At 43.6% G+C, this 22,494-nt stretch overlaps 1 protein-coding gene across 1 annotated transcript in view; it reads right to left on the bottom strand.

The window, feature by feature from the left end:
• Positions 1–22,494, bottom strand: part of LOC146833563 (cytochrome P450 2D15-like) — a 489,075-nt gene that overhangs the window by 260,270 nt on the left and 206,311 nt on the right. The window contains exon 5 of the mRNA XM_085601418.1: positions 178–351. Coding sequence (XP_085457544.1) covers positions 178–351 — 174 coding nt within the window. The remainder of the gene's footprint in view (positions 1–177; positions 352–22,494) is intronic.

Raw genomic sequence — 22,494 nt, 5'->3', positions numbered from 1 at the left:
AAATTAAGGAATTGATCAAATGATAATAGGTGGTGCAGAGGTGCATCTATACCGGCGCGAATCAGCACTATGTCATTCTTCTGTATACCTGAACACAATAAATATTCTAGCAATATAAAATAAAGGTTGGCCCTGCCTCTAGTAAAAAGCCTACCCATGTCAGATTACATCCCTTACCTTCTCCACTTCCTCCAAGAAGGCATCGATGAAGTCCCTTTTCATGTTTGGGTCATAGGTCTTCTTATGCTCTGTGATGATGTCCCTCAGGAAGTCAAAGATATTGCCTTGTGATCTAAAAAGGTCAGACGCTACTCCAGGGACATGGATCAAGGCTGGGAAGACATTCATCAACTGAAGGGCACAATAAGAAGAAAGATTTATGCTGGAGCAGTTTCAATGGATTTAGCACAATGCTATTCTCACTGCATACTAAACAAATACTAGGATTCTATTGCATACTAGCCAATGACTCCTTTGAGAGGAAGGGTGAAAGAAATAGAAAAAATTGGGATTTTTTCCCTATTTTCATGGCCATTTCGCAACTCAAATGAGGTTCGAGTAGGTGAAGTTTAGAAATCTCCCATATTATCCTTTAACTTGCCTTGGAACATTTTCTATTTTGAAAATAGTCAATACTGGAATGATCTCAAGAATGTGAAATTCATGTCAGTCTGAAGTTTATACCTGTGACACACAGGGCATGCCTATTTCCTCCTACCCCCTAATTCATTAGAAATAAATTTCTCAGTAAATTCTTAAAGATTTCTTGTGAAAATGTTTTGAATATTTAAGGATACTCTACAATCAGTTTCAAAAAGTGTGGGCAAAATGCACCATCAACCTTGAGGAAAAGAGTCTCCCTCAACTGATCTTTAGTTTTCTTGCTAAATTTAGACACTGGACATGCTGTCTTGTGGACAAACATAAAAGAATAAAAGCAGCTGGCTTAGGCTGATCAAAACTGCTTATCTAGGAATGAGTGTCAGAAAGGTGAATGATATGCAAATGAATCCTTAAACGGTTTATACGTGATCATGGGCCTTATTTGCAATGACTGATTTAAGCCTAACACCTGTTCAAATGAGTTCTCAGATGGAAGACACAATGGTGTTTTACCCCAAGCGAATTTCAAGCCATAAATACTTTGAAGTTTCAGGGCCTTTGCTATGTACTGAGTGCACTGTCCCCATAGCACCCCTTTAAATAGTTGTGCCAAGTTCAAACAGCGAAAGTTCACCCTATTACAATCAATGTGTTGTCCCAGGGCAGCGCACTAGTGAAAGACAGAGCGGTTGCTTGATGCAGCCTCTCTAGCTTTTACTGTGTAGATGGGTGCAGAGAGAAAACCTTTCCCTGTTCCCTGTTTATTGGGGGAGCACTGACAGTACTTCACCTTTTTTATCACAGTTAGTACCTATCTAGGCCAAATATCAGATGAAGGGTTGGTTTGTCATGATCCCCATTATTGAAGAAATGAACCAATATCCACAATTAGAAGCTCTTGTCAGTTTTAGAAGTCTTGCATCTGATACAATGAAAAAGAGCGAATGCGTTAGTTTGAGGACTCATGAAAGGGTCTTCATGACTAACCTAGGGCTTAGGATTGCAAAAGGTATTCACCATTATTCTTAAAAGAGAGATCTGCATAGTAGAGCAATGATCTGTAGATGATCCTCCTCTTTTTATTTGTGAGAACGTGCATGATGCAAGTTCATGGATGCGGATGGTAAAGTTGTGCCCCCTTTCCTGTATTTCTGACCTCTCTTCCAGCGCTTCTGCCGCTGTTTTCCTCCATAGCTTGAGGGGTCCTGTAAATGTACCCCCTGGTCTCTGGTGCCTCCAAGGCATGTGGTGTACTTTGGTTGCATCTGTTTGTGGTCACACCCAACTTCCTGATTAAGAACAGAAGAGTTGTGCCTTTAGTGATGGTGTAGAGCCAAGGAGCAGGTCACAAGACAAGAATGCAGCGACTGATGTGGTTTGTGACTCCACAAAAGACATGATTCAAGTAGTGCAGCACTACTGCAGAACACAACCAAGTGGAGCTGCAACTTGAAATGTTCAGAGGACTTGAACTCTGAGGCTGTGACTATTGTGATGTAAGTTTGGATGGCTGGTAATAAATGAGCAGGGAACAACCATTACAACCCAGTCATTACAAAGCAATACCTTTACAACGCAGTCATTACAACGCAACATCCTTTACATCGCATGCCATTACAACGCAGCCATTACAACACATGTCACTACAAGACATACCATTGCAATGCATTATAAGGTAAGTAATGACAAATAGAAATTTTTCCACCTACACTATCCAACACTTACCCTACTGTTGCACTCACTGGAGTGGGAATAGTAATTTTTACCCATACACTATCCAACACTTACCCTACTGTTGCACTCACTGGAGTCGGGAATAGTAATTTTTACCCCTACACTATCCAACACTTACACTACTGTTGCCCTAAAAGTATTATGCGTTGTAATGGTATGCGTTGTAATGGAATGCGTTTTAAGTGTAGTTTCTAAAAATACGATGTGATGGCATGCGTTGTTAAATTATGCGTTGTAATGGATGTTGCGATGTAAAAACCGCATTGTAAAGGCATGTGTTGTAAAAGTTTGCTTTGTAACATGTCCTATTCAAATGAGCAGCATCAGTCGCAGACATAACCACCACACTGGTAATCATGCTCTTTGCACAGTGAGGTGGTGTACATAAAACCTAATGAGGGTGCTATTTTATATTTATTGATTGATTTCAATGACTGATTGGGATGGACATACCTAAATCCAGTAGATTTTGATGCCAAAGAATGAGTAATTTCTTTCCGCAGCCACTTTACCAAGTTTAGGTAGTAAACTTCTATCAGAAAGTGTCCTAAAAAAGAAATCACTTCTAGAGGAGGAAAAAGCTGATTGAACAAAAAACCTCCAGGTGAAATTCCAGAAGAGGAAGGACTCAGGAAAAGGACCAAATAGACTGTAACTAGAGACACCTGGAGCTGAGATTGTGGAAAAACGGGTGAGAAAGTAATACTAATTGTAATACTAAATTAAACACTAGGAGTATCTTAGTAGAGCAGCAATAGATATAGCAAAACATTCTCCTGCTGGCCTGCTCTTGTTACATTACAAAATATGACCAGCAAGAGGCAGCAGAGCTACCTCTAGAGAACAACGTAAGGAGAGCAGATAGGCACCATCTGGTACTGGGATAAAATTAATACAATCCAAGAAGGCCCCTGCACTGCCTCAGACATGAAAATGCCAGAAGGAATCGCAGCAGCCTTACAGCTTGCATTGTCAAGCCCACAAAGTCCCAGGGACCATATGTTCTCAGAATTTAGGATATTCTGCATGCTCATGAGCCAAGTTTAACTATGGCAATTTGAAATTTTCAGCAAGGTGTTTTCTAATTTCTACCTGCTGTTGTATTAATTCAGAAACTGTTGTCATAATTACCCATGATCTAACGGCCTTTGGGAATATCCTAGGGTGAAACCTTGCAATATAGAAAAAGGACAGACCTTATTAGCACTCTTGATTCTATTATTGTATACAAAAAAAGCTAAATGGAGTAACAACACCCAGTTGTCATGAGAAATGCGACTAAAACATATTAGATAATGCTCCAGAGTCTGATTAAACCTGTCCGTGAGTCCATTAGTTTGAGGTTGAAATCTGTAACTCAATACTAAGGAAATTGGCACAGCAGAATAAAGATCTTCCAAAAAGTTGGTATACAGTGAGGTCCTCTGGCAGGGATCATCATTTCTGTATATCCATAGAGTCAATATATTTCTTTAATAATTCACTAAGTCATTTCCTTTGTATTTACTTGAAAGATTAGGTAGGTTGAAAAATTGGCCATTTTACAGAGAATGAGTTCACAGTAAGCATGACCAATATCTTTTCTACCGAAAGAGACTACTCTACATTAAAATTTATAGTGAATATTCTGTACTTGAAATGCCTCTAGGGAGTTTGGAATACTGTCTTCAATTCATTTTGATTCATGACAAATAGCAAATGATAAGTGTCTCTTGTATCTAACTTAGTGAGCAATCGTGTACTACATACCAGCTCTAGTATATCCCAGATCAAGGGAAGGGGATATGGGTCTTTGACTGTTATTTCATTAATCCTCCTGTACTCTATGCAAGGCCTTAACTCATTAGACTTTTTGGGCACAAAAAATAAAGGAGCTTCTACAGGAGACAGAGATGAAACATTAAGGCCATTTTCTAAGATCATGTAGAGATACTGTCTTAATACTTTCTGTCTCTGACAGAATACATCTAACTGAATGGGACTTCAAGCCAATCTTCCCGCTAATTTATTTCCTCTGTGTGCGGCAGCGTAAGGTCTCTGTGCACTGCAGCCATTGCTATGAACGCCAAGAACCGGACCACGCATATGGGTGCAGCAACAAATATCAGTGCAAACATCACTCCAAAATTTGCTTAAAAAATGAAAATGCGGTGCATTTCACACATACAGCGCCACATGATGGTTCTTAAAGTATGTTTGCAATTTACATCCACACACCATGACATGAATTGGTTACACAGGCAAGTACACTTCAGCTTTAGAAAAGCACAGGACTCTAACGGTGGTACCAATATAAGATTTCACTAACGATTCCCAACTAGAGCTCTGTTCATATGGCAGGAAAATGTTAGGAGCCTATACAAGATTGCATACCTGGGGATACATGCAGGGGAGCCCATGTTATGCCCCCCTGTGTGCATGCACCCCTAGTTCCTGCAGGGCATGGACTTGGCAGTCCATACCCGGCAGGAATTTGCTTTGGCATTCCCACATTGGTACCTTTTTTATAGGTACCGCTGTGGGACATCCTGCACTTTGAGATCTGCACGGTGCACATTCTTTGCAGCAGGTATAATAACCTCGGCGCTACCTTAAAACTTGCACAAGAGAAAACTCTGAGAGTTATCTTGACATATTTATTATTGCATGAAAATTGCTAGAGGCAAGGAACATCGCAGCAGGTGCATTTAAAACAATAATATACCTGCAAACACAGTGGCACCGGTCACACTGCCCTAGAGCCGGCCCTGGCCCCACGGCTGAGCCATATTAACCAAAGAAATGCAGCAAGTCTACCGGGGACATCTTAAGAATTTTAGGGGCCCTGGGCCAAACCTATTTTGGGTGCCCCTGTTCAGAACAGGCTTGAATTTATGATTTCATTTCAGCTCTTTCATGCCCTCTTAGGCCAGGTCACTGACCGTGTACAGGCGCAATTGTCAGAATTCTAAATGCGTTTACATCTAATGTTCAGGGATAGTGATGTGTGTTATCAATATTGTAACACATCAGCAGCTCACTAATATTACTGCAAATAATATCTGTGATGCACTCCCATTTCGCATATGTTTGGTCCTATTGCGATCCAAAAGAAACCTTTTTATGGATGTTGCATGAAAAATAAACATTTTTGTCTGCAGAATGGCTATAGTAGACTCTCCCATCCCCCGCCTTAAAAATAAACTGAGGGATAATGGTATTCAAAGCAATTGGTTTAGTAATTATTCAAGGTCCTCACGGCAAGACTATTAGGAGGCTCCCCTGAAAGGCTGGGGCCGTGGGCCAGAGCCCACTTTGGCTATGCCTTATATCGTCTCTGAAGTCTCAGCTCTGCCAAGTACCACACATCAGGCGTTAGACTATCGCATTTCAGTGTGGTGGTCCGCATCACTGCACTGAAATGCAAAGCAACGCATAATTGCGGGTCCTCAGGAGCGCTAGTAATCATGCACTAATACATGAATTTCATTGACTAACTTTAACTCCTGTGCTTATTTTAACTGACTGACTTTAACTCCTGTGCGCTTATTTCAGTTTTCTACTGACTGCTGCCTCCAAGCAAAACAAAGCTGAGTCATAATCGTAACTTTCACTAGATGCGGGTGGCGCTAGGCAGTGGGTGTGCGTTCACTTTAGCGCAGCAAGAGGGGGCAAAGCCATAATGGCTGAAGGCTGGAGTAGGTACGTCGACGCCTTGACCAAGCGGTGCAGAAGCATCGATGGCCCATGCTGTCAAAGGCAACCTGTTGGTAAATTCAGATTGACTGAGGAGGAATTACAGGGAATGATACAGGATCATGTTCATGCCCGCTGGGCAAGTATGACTTGATGGAATAGTGGAGCCGCCTATCGCCTTGGAGATTGTGTGCGACAGACGGGTTGACTGCTAGCTGTGCGCCTCCTTCGCTTGTTTCACACCGCGTCTACTAGGCCTCTTGTGGATTAGAATATTTGCTTTATAAGAGAGGGCAAGTCGGCATATAATTGACAGAGCCGGGCCGGACATCCTGGTTGGGTGTTTGATTTCCACATTGAGAAACATACCAGCCGTTTGTACAGTTTTCTTGAGAGGTCAAAGTTTGTCCCCGTGAAGCTGCTATTGAGCCATAGAATCATGCTCGGGCCGGCGTTTGCCAAGGGAGTCTTTAAGGTGAAGTGGCCCATACCAATTGCTGTTCCTCGAGAGTCGCCTTGCAAAATATGTAGTGCCTCGGTGAGGCATTTCTCTCACTGCTTCAAAATGTACTTTCAATTATTATTAGCAGCAGCGTGCTGACCCCTGGTGCCGGTCCAATTAATTTCAGCACCAGCACATGAAGTCAGCAGAGCCGCCGGCCTGGTCAGTGCCAGTGATGTGTAGTTCTGTGACAGCCTGTGGCTGCAGGGCTGTATTGGTTACATAATTTTTTTAACAGTACGATCAGGTTAGCTAGGTTAGTGTCCTTCCAATTTTGGGGGCTTGCTCAGGGGTGCAACTAGTCCTGAACTTCGAGGAGGCTAACACTCCCAGCCAGTGCTGGCTCTAGCACTGGTTGCACATGGTGCAACAGTCTTTTTTGGTGCCCACTCCCCTATTCCCCTTCTCCATGAATCCCCTCACTACCACTCGCCAACAATGCACCTCATCACTCTATAGCACCTTTCTGACAAACATTTCCTTATTTATAGCGCTAGTTACAGTTTACTCAAACTCATTCTGTGATCTGCATGGTACACATTCTTTGTAGCAGGCACATTAACCCTCTGTGCTGTGTTGGTGGCAGGAGTGTCCATGTGAGTGCACGATGAGCAATGCCACAGTGTGAGAGTAGGGTAAGAGGAGTGACTGCAGGGTGAGTGAGGTGACCATATGAATTTGGGTGCGGATGTAAGTGCAGAGTGGGACGAATAAATGCATGGTTAGTGATTGGCTTGTTTGAGTGAGATTGCAGATTGAGCACTAAGGGGGCCAGGTGAGTGAAGTGTCAGATGAGTGCAGGTTGAGTAGTGTGCTCGTGTGACTGCAGGGTGAGGTACAGGGTGAACAGCGCAAGTGCATTGTGAGTGCAGCGTGATCACTGTGAGTGCAGGGTGAGCGGGTGAATGGTGTGAGTGCTTGGTGATCAGTGTGAGTGCATTGTGATCGGTGTGAGTGCACGGTGAGCATGAAAGTGAAGGGCGAGAATGAGGAGTGAGTTGTCTGAACACATGGTGCATTCCCAGACACTTGAAGTAACTCAGCATGTTATTGATGGCGGCATAGAGTTTCAGATACAAGTTAAACTATTGCTATTAGGTGTTAATCAGGGATCGAGGGTCGACGAAATTAATAATGTGCTGCTCCTGCAACAAACTTCCAGTCTTATGATTAGAGTTGCCAGGTCATTATTTTAAAGTCCAGACAGAAATAAAATAAACAGTCACCTAAAGCCATATTTTCAGCACTTATCTGTGCAGCAAATATAAATAGAAAGCACTTTTAATTGTGTTCTAGGGCTGCCTGAATGATCTATGACTGATTTAAAGGTCACACAGACAGAAAAGTTAAATTACAAATTAATACATACTTTTTTTTTATAACCATATTTAGTGTCAAGATAAGTTCTTTGGAGGCTCTTTTAACAACACATGGCTGGCATTTTTCTTTTGGCAACCCTACTGCATATTCCTTTTCATGAAATGGATTCTCACACTACCGCAAAGGAATAGGCAGAGTGGGGCCCATGGGTTACAGGAACCAAAAAAAAAATGAAAGCCTTGGTAACCAGTTTACAAATGTGTGTAGATGTGCTGCTTGGCAGGGGAGAGTGCGGCTGAGACAGCGGTGGGGAGTGCTGCCTGGACCCCTCCCTCTGCCCATCAATGAATTAGAGGGTCTTTGCGAGCTGCGCGGGCCCCGGTCTTTCAGGCACTGCTTTGTGTGTCCCCTCTCTGTAATGGAGGAGGAGCAGCTGCTCCATGAGCTGCACGATGCTGCTGGCGAGAGGGACCAGGCTGTAGAGGTGAAGAGAAGCAGTGGTATATGAAAGAGGCTGGCTCTCCCACTGAGAGAGACTTTCCCATCACGGGCACCCCTACCTGTCTTCTCCCTTCCTCTACCCTCCCTTCTCACTTACTTGTCCCACCCAATACTCCTTCTCCAGAGGCACATTAACATCACAATTAGAGTGGTACTTTTAGTCCAGAGATTGCCTCATACGCTCTCATCCCAACCTCTACATAAGAAACCAACATGGCTGCTACCCTCTTGTATGTTCCATTTCAATACCGCAACATACAAGACTGATTCCTCTCAGAGATACCTGCACTTGAAGCTTCCACCCCATTAGACCACAAAGCCCAAATTGCAGGACTGCACTTCCTAGTCCAAGCACAGGACCTCCCCCTTTTCCCTGTAGCTACTGTGTAGTCACCGCCAGCCCCCCACCCCCCCTTCATCCGTGACTGTGTTGGAACTCAGTACCAGGCTTCCCTCCCCCAGCGCCACCCAGCCCCTTGAATTTATGTGTCTTCTGACATGAGTCCGTCCGGCTGCTCCCATGTGAACAGCTTAAAGGTGGAGAACTGGACGCAGAACCTGCGAGTCATCTACCAGTGCTTCTTGTGGAGTGGCACCCCGAGACCAGGAAACGCAAGGCCAAGTCTTGCGTTTGTCACATGTTGTGAGAAGTTGGCCTGATATATGCTGTCCACTAGTTATAGTGGGCACCCTGTATCAGTCCAAACAACCCCTTAAGGTGATAGGTTAAAGACAACCTTTATTGAAAGCTATCCTAGCGGTAGCTATGGAGAGCAGCTTTCATGCTAAGTCTTGAAGGAATGTAAAGCAGCTTGTTTTACCAGTCTATAATCTCTTGAATGACCAAATGAAAGGACAACCACACCAGGTATATATTTAAAATATATGTATTTAAGATAAAACACACCCCTCTAGTCTCTTTATGAGGCTGGAGTTCGAAGTACTTAAGTTACAACTCAGTATTCAACAGTGAAAGCGCAAATACACGTTTGGGCCCTAGGGGCGTACCAAACCATATACCAATAAAATGGTATAAGAACCATGACTGAACTAGACACAAGGCCTAGAGCCTGTAGAAGTGCTTGGACCACAAGTAACCACCCAAGGTAGTGACACAGGGGACCCACAGGGGACGCGAACAGTGTGAGAACACAGCCGCGAATCGCCGTTAACTTCTATGGGGAAAGTCGCTGTTGGAAATTAAGAGTTTAAGGACACTTAGAGGACGACTACAAGCAAACCCTTTTGGACTTAAAGGTGTCTAGGGCCAACACCCACGGGAGCACTGGAGTACTCGAGTTACCTCACCCAGGGAAACCGGGTGCATAGGTGTTAAATGGTGTCGGGTCGCAGCGTTGTTTTCAATAGAGGCTGGCAAAGAAGTGCTGCTGCCGTGAAGAGGAGAAGTGTCCGGAGAGATCCAAATCTGGATCGAGGATGTAAGGAACCTGTAAGCAGAGGGGACAGAGTCTGGGTCACTCACCAGTGACCAGGGGCATGATAGTCCAATGCCCACAGATGTCGAGTGCTTCAGGTGAGTTGATGGGTGTCTTGACTCTTCAGCCATGAGGTCCAGGAGGTGTCAACAATGATCAGGAGCTGGATTTGAGCTGTCCCATGAAGTCTGTCGAGTGCTGCGGTGAAAGAGACCAGAATGGACCCAACAAGCCTTGGCAACGGCAAGTCAAGTGGAAATAGAAGAAAGACGTCGGTGCAGACCAGCAAGGTCTGGGGGACTCACCCAGCAAGGGTAAGTCGGGGCACATCTGGAGCAACCAGGAAAGCCCAATCAGAAGAGGAGTTGCCTTCGTGGGGCCCTACTAGTCAACGGGCTAGCGATCGTGAAGGAGCCTCAAGCAGTCGCACTGGAAACTGGCCCACGGGTCACTCGTGGAGTGGAGGCCAGAGATCTTCGGTGCTGTAGATGCCCAAGGCTGGGGCTACTCAGAGCCCAAAGCACAACTTCGAGGAAGACCAGGAAGATGATGGATCGACAAAAGATCACGGTGTCCAGGGGTCACAGTTCCACGTCACCCATGATAGCCAACGGACTCAGCTTTGCTGTGGACTTGGGGAAGTCTGGAAATCTACCTCTGGTGATGCAAAGACTTCGGCGTCCGGCGGGAGCTTCAGAGTTGCAGACCGGACAGTTGCTTCTTTGGTGCCTGCCAAGCAGGGGAGTCACTCCTTGACCCCAAGGGAGATTTCTTCGGTCTTCTAGCGAAAATATAAAGTCGAAGGTCCAGGATATGTGTTGCAGAGTTTCGTCCAGGGTAATCTAAAGTCTCAAGGACTGGGTTCCCATACTTATACTAAGTTTGGGGGTTGGACATACTCTAGGGACCCACCTATGGGAGGGTTTGGAAAGAGAGGTGGTTACACCCATTTCCTTTGTCCAGTTTCATGCCAGAGCAGGGGCAGGTAGCCCCTGCAACCGGTTTGAACTGGACTATGCACAGGGACACCAAGTGTGCCCCCAGTGCAGGACTTCAAAGCACCAGAGAGTGCTCCCGCCCAGCCCCAATACACATCTGCCTGTCTGGGGAGGTGGTTACACCGCCCGGGACAGGAAACCTATTGTCCAGGCCTCCCCTGCCGGTGTTTCGGTCAGCAGCAGGAGGCCAGACCCGTGTCTGTGGCAGTAGCACCCGTTTTGTGATGCCAGGGCTTTAGAAAGTCTTTACCGGGTAGACCAGTGTGAACATGTCTCTCCCTCTAGAAGGGTGGAATACTACCCCCGCCGCCAGAACTGGCGGAGGGGTAGTATTCAAAAGTGTTTGATACCAAACACAACATGTTTCCATGCAGCCAGCCCAAAGTTAGCATTGACCGCGAGGTTATAATGCACTTAAGCATATATGGTCAGGCTGCACCACAACCATCACCAGAGGAGGTACTCCGAATGCTGCAGAGGGGCTCTGCTCATGCAGGGGCACCCTCTCACATAAAAACCAAGCACTCTGCCTTCAGGATTGTCAAGGCCTGCCATAGGAGTGACTTATAGGTTTTATATGTGTGTGCAATGGTAGTGATATAGGTAGCCTATACCACTGTAAGGGGTGCAGGCACCACCTTACTCAGGCTGCAGTAGCAGACATGCGGTGTCATTTTGGAGTGCTTCCCAGGGGTGGCATATTACATGCTTCAGCCCCTGGTAGGTCTCTGAGGTACCTATGCCCTAGGTACATAGTATACCATATACTAGGGGCTTATAAGGCACCCCAGACTCCAATTAGAGATGTACCTAATGTACATGGAAACCATTTTAGAGAGGAAGCAGCTAGGCTGGGTTCCTGATTAGCAGGGCCACAGCCAGACTAAGGTCGAAAAACAGTGAAACACCAGCAAAAAGTGGGGGTACCCATGTGAAGCAGATCCTACTCTCCTACACAACCCCCCCAAACGCAGGGACATTAAACTAACCTTGACCAGTTGAGTCTTCATGTTCTAAGTGGAAATACCTAGAGAGTCCATTTGCATTGTCATGGTTTTCCCAGGTCTATGTTCCACTGTATAGTCCATCCCCTGTAGGTAAATGGACCACCTTAAAAGTTTGGGGTTTTCCCCCTTCATCTGTTTTAGCCATAAGAGGGGCTTATGGTCTGTCTGAACAATGAAGTGAGTACCAAACAAGTATGTCCTCAACCTCTTCAGAGCCCAAACCACAGCAAAGGCCTCCCTCTCAATGGCTGACCAACGTTTCTCTCTAGGGGTCAGCCTTCTGCTTATGAAAGCTACTGGCTGATCCTGACCTTCATCATTCAATTGTGACAATACAGCCCCTACCCCCAATTCAGATGCATCTGATTGGACAATTAACTTCTTGGAGTAATCAGGACTCTGTAGAATGGGAGCAGTGCACATGGCCTGCTTCAGGTCATCAAATGCCTTTTGACAGCTAGCTGTCCACTGAACCTTTTTGGGCATTTTCTTAGAAGTTAAGTCATTCAGGGTTGTCACTATTGATCCATATCCCTTGACAAATTTCCTAAAGTACCCAGTCAGGCCTAAGAAGGCTCACACATGAGTCTGGGTGGTTGGAGCAACCCAGTCCATGATGGTCTGGATTTTGCTCTGCAGTGGTTGAACCTGGCCTCCACCTACAAGGTGGCCCAGGTATACAACCTGACTCTGCCCTATCTGGCACTTGGTGGCCTTGATAGTGAGGCCTGCCTTTTACAGGGCCTCCAAAACATTCCTTAGGTGGACTAGGTGATCCTCCCAGGTGGAGCTAAAGACAGCAATATCATCTAGATAAGCTGCACTGTAGGCTTCCAGACCTGTGAGAACTGTATTCACCAACCTTTGGAAAGTGGCAGGTGCATTCTTCAAACCAAAGGGCATCACCACAAATTGGTAGTGCCCACTGGGGGTCGAAAATGCTGTTTTTGGCTTTGCATCATCAGCTAGTCTGATCTGCCAGAAGCCAGTTATCAAGTAAAATGTGCTAAGGTACTTGGCTGAGGCCAAAATATCTATAAGCTCATCTGCCCTTGGAATTGGATGGGCATCAGTCCTAGTGACTGCATTGAGACCCCTGTAGTCCACACAAAACCTCATCTCTCTTTTCCCACCACTCGTGTGAGGTTTTGGCACAAGGACCACTGGACTAGCCCAAGGGCTATCTGAGGGTTCAATCACTCCCAAATCCAACATTTTCTGGACTTCTGTCCTGATACAGTCCCTGACATGGTCAGGTTGCCTATAAATCTTATTTTTAATAGGCAGACTGTCCCCAGTGTCCCGAGTGCACCAGGTAGTCTGACTTGGAGTCAGAGAAAACATGTTTCTGAACTGATTGAGCACCTGTCTGCAATCAGTTTGCTGCTGGGCAGTGAGGCTGCCTGCCAAGGCCACACCATCAACTGACCCATCATCAGGGTTCTGTGAGAGGAGGTCAGGGAGTGGGTCACTATCTTCCTCCTGTCCCTCATCAGTAGCCATGAGCAAGCCCATGTCAGCCCTGTCTACATATGGCTTTAGCCTGTTGACATGAAGAACCCTGTGGGGACTCCTGGGAGTTCCTAGGTCTACTAAGTAAGTAACCTCTCCCTTCTGTTCAGCAATAGTGTGGGGTCCACTCGAAAGGTGTAAACTATGCCCATTGGGTAACTTTATTTGATTAAAAATATAATCATAAAAGCAGGACATACATACCATACATATACAGAATAAGTAGTTAAAATGACCAAGGTGATATAAAAATGTGAGTAATAAAAATAAGTAGCAGCAAAATATTTTTAAAAAGATTGATAATGTAACAAGAAAGTAGGTATTACTGTCAGAGTCTGTGAAAAAGACCCAGAATTACAAAGAGACCCAGAGAGTGTAAACATTTCATTAAAACAGCTGTCAAATGTCGATATCGATGAAGGATCATCAGGTTCACATACACTAGTGTTGCAGGCACAAAGAACACAGGGGAGACCAGAGTAAGGCTTTGTGGGTCTACAGTTTTGTTTTAGTCACCTGTAGCCCTCTTTAAAATTGCTACCGGGCCTACAATTTGCCGGATAAAATTTACGATATACATAGTGAATACAAATTGTAAAACTTATGTTTAAGGCTGTGTTCTCTGGGTTCAAAGCCACAGTGTGGGGTCCATTCCATTTGTCTTGGAGAGCTGCTGGGGCCACAGGCTCCAACACCCACACTTTCTGTACTGGCTGGTAAACAGTCAGTACAGCCTTTTGGTCATGCCAGGCTTTTTGCAGTTCCTGGCTTGCCTCAAGGTTTTTAGTTGCCTTTTTCATGTACTCAGCCATCCTGGAGCAGAGGCCAAGTACATAGTCCACTATGTCTTGCTTTGGTGGCTTGAGAGGTAAATCCCATCCTTCCTTCACCAAACACAGTGGACCCCTGACAGGGTGACAAAACAAAAGTTCAAAGGGACTGTGGCCAACCCCCTTTTGTGGCACCTCCCTGTATGCAAACAAAAGGCAGGGCAAGAGAATGTCCCATCTTCGCCTAAGGTTTTCTGGGAGCCCTTTAATCATGCCCTTTAAGGTTTTGTTGAACCTTTTAACCAAACCATTGCATTGTGGGTGATAGGGTGTGGTGAACTTGTAAGTCCCTCCACACTCCTTCCACATTGCCCTTAAGTAACCAGACATGAAGTTGGTACCTCTGTCTGATAAAACACCCACTGTCACAATGTAATTCCAAACCAGGAATATCACAGTTTAAACAAAAGCAAGGGTGCACCACCAAGAAACCCAGACAAGGAAAAAAGAATCTTTAAATCTGTGTCCACATGTATATTCTTCCAAGTTCTTCTTTTATTATGATACAGATTTAAAACACGGTCAGGGTGATCAAAAAAACAGCCGACGCATTTCGTCCTTACAAAGGACTTCTTCAGGGCAAGATAAATCTGTACACTTATTAGGGCGGTGGATGATCCAATAGTGATAATAGCCAAGGATACAGTATACTTCCGTCAGCTTTTCTATTTTGTAGGATAGGCAAATGGCTCTTCACATATATTGAACGAAGGAAGTGGTCCAGATAATAGAGTAATCAATGCCATTGGTAATATCAAATTGGATGGAGGCTTCGATTTATCTAAAACTTGCGTTTAGGCAGCGCCTTGTCTGCCAAGAAAGATATTTATATAGTCACTCCATGGTGAAATAATTTATGGTCCAGAATCAATAAAGGGGAACGAAAGTAGTGGGAAGAAATGCCATCACCGGCCAGGATCCGTCGGTAGACAAATTCCTTACGTATGTTCGTCTCGAGTTTCAGGATTCACGTTTTACTGGTTTAAGGACTACCCCTCCCATAGGGATAACATTGGGTTGTCTTATTACATTTAAAAAGTGATCATTTTTGTTTGGTTGCAGGTAGAAATATCCTATTTGGTGTTTAAGGAATTCTAATCCTCCTTTATGGTAACATCTGACTTTAAGTCACAATTCTGAAAACTCCACTTTTTCAAAAGTTTGCATTTTCTTGTCCAAACCATTTGGTGCCTGCAGTCTGTTTCCTATGTCACATGACTTCCCAGTGATCGCAGGTCATTTGCTTCATAATATGGTATGGTAGTTTCAGTAAATGTATTGTAAACTTTCTTCATGTCTTTCTTATGTTTATTACGGGCATGCATGAGTGAGTGATGAAAGGTGAGGATCTGCTTCCACAGTTTCCATGGGTTCTAGAGGGTCATGTTCTAGGTTGCCAAATCACCTACTAATGAGAAGGTTAGGAGTTCCGATGAGGCACTGTGAACTAGCCAGTATTTAGGCTGACATATACCGACGTTGTAGTGAGAATCAGTCCCAATATTCTGTGTTGCGATCACCAGGAAGATGAAACTAAACAAAGTAATTAGCATTGCTATCAGGCTGTATGAAATAAACAGCCCCACCATGGCAAATTATCTATCTGTCTTAACCTACCCTTACTGTATGAGCACAAGAATATATACGTGATCTCTGGGACTGGCAACAGAGCCCATACCTGGTGAAGGCAGTTAGGTACACTCAGTTTACACAAGGCTGCATGTCAGGCTCTCTGTGCATTTGTTCCAGGACAGGTCTCTCTGCCACGATTCTCCTCTCTAGCCCCCAGTGGGATGAGACACAGTTTATATGAGAAGAACTACTGTGTTGGAAAGCTGCAGCTGTGCTACCGTATTATATGTTAGGAGCTGTTGCAGAACGAGTAAAGAAACAATGTACCATGTAGTTATATATTCCAGGCAACCTTATACAAAATGTGCAGACTAACTCACAAGAAAATCCCTGAATAACAAACAACATGTACAGCGCATTCCTAAAATAATGTCATGAAACCAAGTGTATTATGTGTGGCTGTGCGGCGAAGAGGCATCCTAAAACATCTAATACACAAAACTTTCAAATTTGAAGGCATAATATAAATGGAACATGAACATTTTGAAAAGGGGGCCAAATTAAGTGAAGCATGAGGCACCCAAGATGTCTTCTATGAGGTTAACAATTAGAAAATCCAGAATGGATTCAGTCTCCGCAGACTATGATTTCTCAGTAGCTCCATTTGAAAGCGCCAAAGAACAGGCATGATCCTTGTTATCAACTAATGCTGATGAAGTAGTCTGTTGATGTTGTCCTACATCTGTGTTCTTAGAGCCTGAGTTCAGAAGTACAGATAATGCACCTATCTACCCATTAGGGAGCAGCTCATACCATGCATCTTGAAGCAGCTGCAAGCTCATGGGACAACTCTGAAAATGGGTCATTATCAAACTCATCAATAGGCTCATGTCCGTAGGAACAGGAAATTGCAGCACAAGGCAAATATTAAGTAACCACTTGAAATTACACCGTAGGCGATAAAACACGGACTGTACGCAGGTAAACCAGGTGGTTCAGAATAACAATGACCTGTCAGTGTTCAGTTTCTGAAGCAGAGGGACACCAAACTGTCGCAAATAAGGAATAACATCAAGGGTATGCCCTGGAAAACACTTGGAAACAGGGAATGTATATTGGCCGACATCACTCCAAAGATTTTCTGGAAAGTACTGACTATGCCAGTCCCGATTGCTTTTAAAAAATGTGCTATACCAGCAGTATTGGAAGCTGCGATGCACAAGCTCGCCCTACTGCATTGGGAGATTTGAGCTTGAAAGTGACTGTATTTCACTGGATGGCCTTGCAACCTGCAGTACAAAGGTTTCTCGGACAGATGTTAATGCCACATCTTTTGGAAACAATAAGGCTTTGAGTCAGCTCAGCTTACTGAAATCTGCCTTCAAAAGTTGAAATTGAAGGCCATAATGAAACATCAGAAACGTTATGCTTTGGGGGGAAAAGCACGTTATTCCAGCAAGTCACTATCTGAGAAACAAAAAGGGCATATGAGATTCAGTCCTACACCCCACAACAATCTTGGTTGCTTAATATCAAATAACTCCCATTGGAAAGGACAATAATGAAGGGGAGAACTTGAAGGGGCTGGTACTCCTTTTAAAAAACAGCCAAAATGTGTTACTGAAGTATTACATGCCCCATGAATGGTAATGTGATTACAAATACGTGAATGGCCGACAGAAGAATTGCGTTCATTTCCAGAGAGACACCCCACTCTGTCCCCCCCATTCACATCGGTAATCAAAAGGAAGTGTCTATAATTAATGAATAACGCTTCCTCCCAGTGGTTCATATCTACCTACCAAGAAATGTTTCATGCAAGATGTAATCTGGAATGTTAAAATTGGCGAAGATATTACGCCATGTATTGACCACAGAGGGTGTTTCAGCTACTGTTAAAGTCAGTTGTTTTATCTTCTCAATGTGTAACATTGTGTAAGTGGCATCTTTTTTTGGCCATGGGTCTCTGTTTACATGTTGGGTTGCACGGTGAAATAGCTGCATAGTATTTAAGTAATGCAATGGCACGGGCCATTTTCTAGGACCTGAAGAGTCCAACTAAACTGCATAATAGATCTAAGCTGACTTTGGCCATGATATAATAAAGACACTTTGTTTTGCATAATATCGATAACAGATGACACAATGTAATATAAATTATGAATTCGAGAAGACAACTTATCAGTGCTATTGTCAACAACAACACGTACTTTATCCCAAATTATCTTGATCAATTTGTCTTAACTGTGCAGCAACTTCTATTTATGCCAATTTCCAAATTTCATTGTAAGCTGCATAAATAAACATTTTAGAGCTCAGAGGCTTAGGACCAAAAATAAATCTGATGTATCTATGTCTTCCACCTGCAGGGAGAGTTGTTATTTTACTGCAGATAGTGTGGGATGTCCACCCATCGTTGGCACATGGCACAATTTCCCTACTGAATAGATGGTGACTCCCTGAGTGTTGAGACTGGGAATAACAAGGGTTGGGTCTGCTTGCCTTAAATTCTGGCTTAAAATTTAAAAAACTATCATAATAGCAATTTGTGCCCACTGGCAACAATAAGCACTCACTTGGACCTAAAAGTGTGGAGTTAAATGAACCGCTATGCACCATACTATTGAGCTGTTCTTCACTATAATTTGTTAAATATTGGTAATTATCAAATTGGGCAATGGAAGGAATATTATGTGAAGTAATGTCTTTAATTCTAGAGAGTCCTAGACAAGCAGTATGTTAAACTGTGCCATTTAGAAAAATAATTTGTGTTGGAACTAAGCAGGCTCTAAATAAGGTGTCTGTTACCTGAACCCGCCAATGTTTGGTACACCAAATTGATTTCATTTCAATGGTTTTCTTCCAATATTTACAGCTTTTCAAGGCTATTTCTGACAAACAATCTGTATATATTAGCTTGGTTTGAGTCGGCATATATTTATTTGCTGAAGTGGAGGCAAGTTTAAAATAAAAAGAATTCGGGTCTAATGAATCAAGGCCAGAAAAATATGTGAATTCATTCCTTTATGTTTTTGAGCTGCCTTTTCGTGGGAGTTGGACAATGTTCCCCTTTGTGTGTAATTAAAAAGAGTGCATTGAACACTAGCTTGATAAAACGAATGATGTCCATAATGATAATAACAGAATATTTCACCATAATTAGAATAATTTAGATACAGATCTTCACTTTCTAAAGCAGTCATCAGAATGTAACCCTGGCATAATAACTTCACCCATTGACACCTTGAAGACATAAGGAATACGCTTATCAAAGGGGACCTTATCCTGAACAATTCCATGAGTTATTGGGACAGCTGAAATGTTCACAAGGGACAGGTCTCTTTACAGTTTATGTGAAGATGAGTGAGGCTTTAACACCTAATCTACCAGTTCTGTGGCAAAGCATTCTGGTAGATAATGGCAATTGATTAGCAAAAAGAAAACAGTCACAAATCCAATCCAAAGAAATAGAAAAATCAAGGAAATTGTTAACCAAAAGTATAACCAAGGAGGGACCAGATAAGTGAGTCTCAGCCATTAAAGTAAGTGTCTAGAATGATGGAACTGTCAGAAGGGTCGGATAAAAATCATATGTCCCCATGTAATAACCAGAGTCAGTTTGTTGTAAAACAGGAGCCACATGTGTAGCAAGAGAACTGCTAACTTCCACTACAGTTGGATCAGATAAAAAAAGTATAGCCTTCCCTCGTCTGTAGGGAAGGTAATAGCAAGTACAATAGTCACTTCCATTGTATGACTGGCATTTGTAGCCGCATTTGGAATTAACTGAAGTTAATTCTCCACCCCAGCTGGGGAGAAACATCTTCGATGTTTCTCACAAGCTATAGAGGAATTTCCTGTATGGTAGTTAGGGGACTACCACAGATTCCTCATGGCCTAATGTTTTGAATCAGCCTCATTATGGAACTTGATGTAATCAATGGAGAAAAAACGATTGACCTTTAGCACCAGCAACCTGTGGCAATATGACAGTTCTTGTAACTTAAATGCCAAGGACTGGCACTGGTGGACAGTATGATGGGCCTAACTCCTTTTTCACCGCAAATTTTCTTGAACGAGATCCCCAATTTGTAGAATCCAGCCAGAAGGTGCTGGAGGCTCCTTGATTCCAGTAGAGGCAGAAGTCTTCGACTGTTCCTTTGATTGGCCATAAAAGAAGCGGTGCAAGTCCTGTAAGACAGCAGTACAATAATTTACGTCAATAGACATAGCTGATGCCATGATGTCTGGACTGTCAAGGTCTGGAACATACATTTTAATCCCAAAAAGGACCTTGTGTGGGGTTTGTCCACCAGGAGATCATTTAGGGAGATTATTAAGTGCTCTGTGTACCCCATATAGGTGATGGATCCAGCTACTCCCTGAACATAATACTATAGTTGTTAAGGATTGCTTTAAGTCACAGCTCATCATCTCCACTACCCAAATTTTCCTCAGGATGATAGGGGGAAGAGAAATGCACCTCTTAACCCAGGGACACAATAGAATCCCTATATGCTTTTGAGGCAAAAGCAGTGCCCTGATCTGAGTGGAATGTAGTTAATGCATATGTTCTGATCAAGACTTGCAAATTTTTAATAACAGTGCGAGCATCTGGGGTTTCAACTGTAACATATTGATCAGTTGCTTTCACCACCCGAAACGTATGGAGCTTCTGGTGAACTATATTGACCTCTGCAGCACTGTTGAGGATAGTCACTGCCCAGCTCCTGTTCAGAAGGAGTGTTCTTAGTGTTAGTAGCATATTTTGAGGTTACAGCCGCAACTTCTTTTTCTAAAATTAGGGTATGAACTGCTGAAGTTTCACTTCCTTCTTTATCTTTATGTCAGACGAGCGTTGCGAGTAATTTTTCGGTTTCACGTACACTTCCTGTCTGCACTCAGAACGCCCTCCTCTCTCGTATTGTTTTTCCAATGAGTCCTAAAAGAAACGAAAACGACGAGTATCTGAATACTGATACCTATCAGATGCTTTCAACTGTGTGCAATCGCATATAATATACCATTTGTCTGAAGGCTCTGATGGCGAGACCTAGCCTTTTCTTAAGGTTTGGGTTCGTCCCATTGCTTTTTAGCAAACTCAAGGTTCTGCTTGGCAGTGTCCTTGTCCGAACCATGTTTGCCAAGTTTTGGTTTATTGGGTCTGGCCCACAAATTACTGCGACCTATAGAAGTTTTTACTTCAGTAATAATTATAGGTAACTCACGTTCCTGGTTGGCTGGTGCAATCTGCACGAGCCACTGGCATAAAGCCAAAGAAGCTGCTTCGCCTTAAATGTTTGACAGAATCACTGAGTAGACCATGGGAAAATATCCCATTAATTCCATCCCCAAATCCAGGGCAGCAGCTGTCCTGTGTTGTTCTGTATTTGTTTTAGCACTGCCGTAAAGACTGACGTAGACAGAGTACCATGCGTGATTGTATAAACTGCAGCAAAGACTGGAAGCTCCCCATACTGTGAAACGCTATCCTTTCAGATTTCGCTATGTAATAACTATACACTAAAAGTCCTTCTTTTATATAGACCTCCCAGGGCAAGAACCTCTTTTTTGAATGCCATTAGCCCTCTTTTAGAATCCAGTTTAGATGCATCTGATTTTACAATATTATGAGACTTCAACTATCACTTGGAAAAACAGGCAGATCATGAGACTGCCTCACTCATCGATACAATGGCTCATTTATCCCTGACACAAATCGTCAAGCACGATACTCATGTCGCAGGGCATACCCTAGATGGTATTTTTAAGTCAAATTCATCCCTTAAAGTCAGTGCTACCCGTCCCATGGTCAGACCATAAAGCCATAATGTTTACATTAAGTATGGATCAGCACTTTCTAAGATCTTCAAATCCACCAGTCTCAGTCAACTCCCGGGACTTGGCCAATATCGACCCCCTCACTCTACAAGCGTCCTTACTCCGCACAAAACCAGACCTCACCACCGACACTAATACCTCTGTTCATAGGCTGTCTACTTGGATTAAAACAGCAGTAGATCTCTTAGCCCAATGGAGAGTTTCCTTTCCAGTTGGAAAAATCCATCCGAACCATGGATCTCTGATAAGCTAGGAGCTCAACAACAAACCTGTAGAAGGGCTGAAAGAAAGTGGAGAGCAAACTACGACCCCATAGAGAAAACCAAGTATTCACAATTTTGGCAGACTATAAAAAACTGATTTTGGAAGAAAAAAGTATATACTTTTCATTAAAAATCCTGCAGGCAAGGAATTCCACCAAAGAGCTCTTCTCAACAGTTAAAAAATTTGGTAAATTACCAGAAACACCTAGGACGGAAAGCAGTGCTGAATTCTGCAACATAGTGGGACAGTTGTTCAAGGACAAAGTTGAGATGGTGTATAAATCCTTTAGGGAGAGCGCTGACTCCATCCCTAAGAACAATATGCCATTTATGGATTCTACCTCTGCCAATTCGTCTTTCTCCTGCCCCCCCCTACATTAGAACAGATCATTCTGGTGGTAAAAACATCTAAATCAGGGGCCCCTGTGGACCCCTGTCCACCCAAAGTACTGCACCTGATTCCGGAAATATTAAGTGAACAATTAGGGGTAGTTTTCAATGGGATAATTCAGTCGGGCATTTTCCCAGACACCTGGAAAATAGCTTCAATCCTTCCACTCTTAAAAAACCCGAATCTAGACCTTACTGATCCCAGCAGTTATCGACCCATCTCCAGACTACCATTTCCAGCCAAGGTGCTGGAGAAAATACTAAATGCACAGCTTACTGCATTGATTACCTCCAGAAACCTCCTAGATTA

This window comes from Triturus cristatus, chromosome 4_2 (genome assembly GCF_964204655.1).
Source record: "Triturus cristatus chromosome 4_2, aTriCri1.1, whole genome shotgun sequence".
Lineage (NCBI taxonomy): Eukaryota > Metazoa > Chordata > Amphibia > Caudata > Salamandridae > Triturus > Triturus cristatus.
The sequence above is the reverse complement of the archived record's forward strand: the minus strand, read 5'-3'. Positions and strand labels throughout refer to the sequence as shown.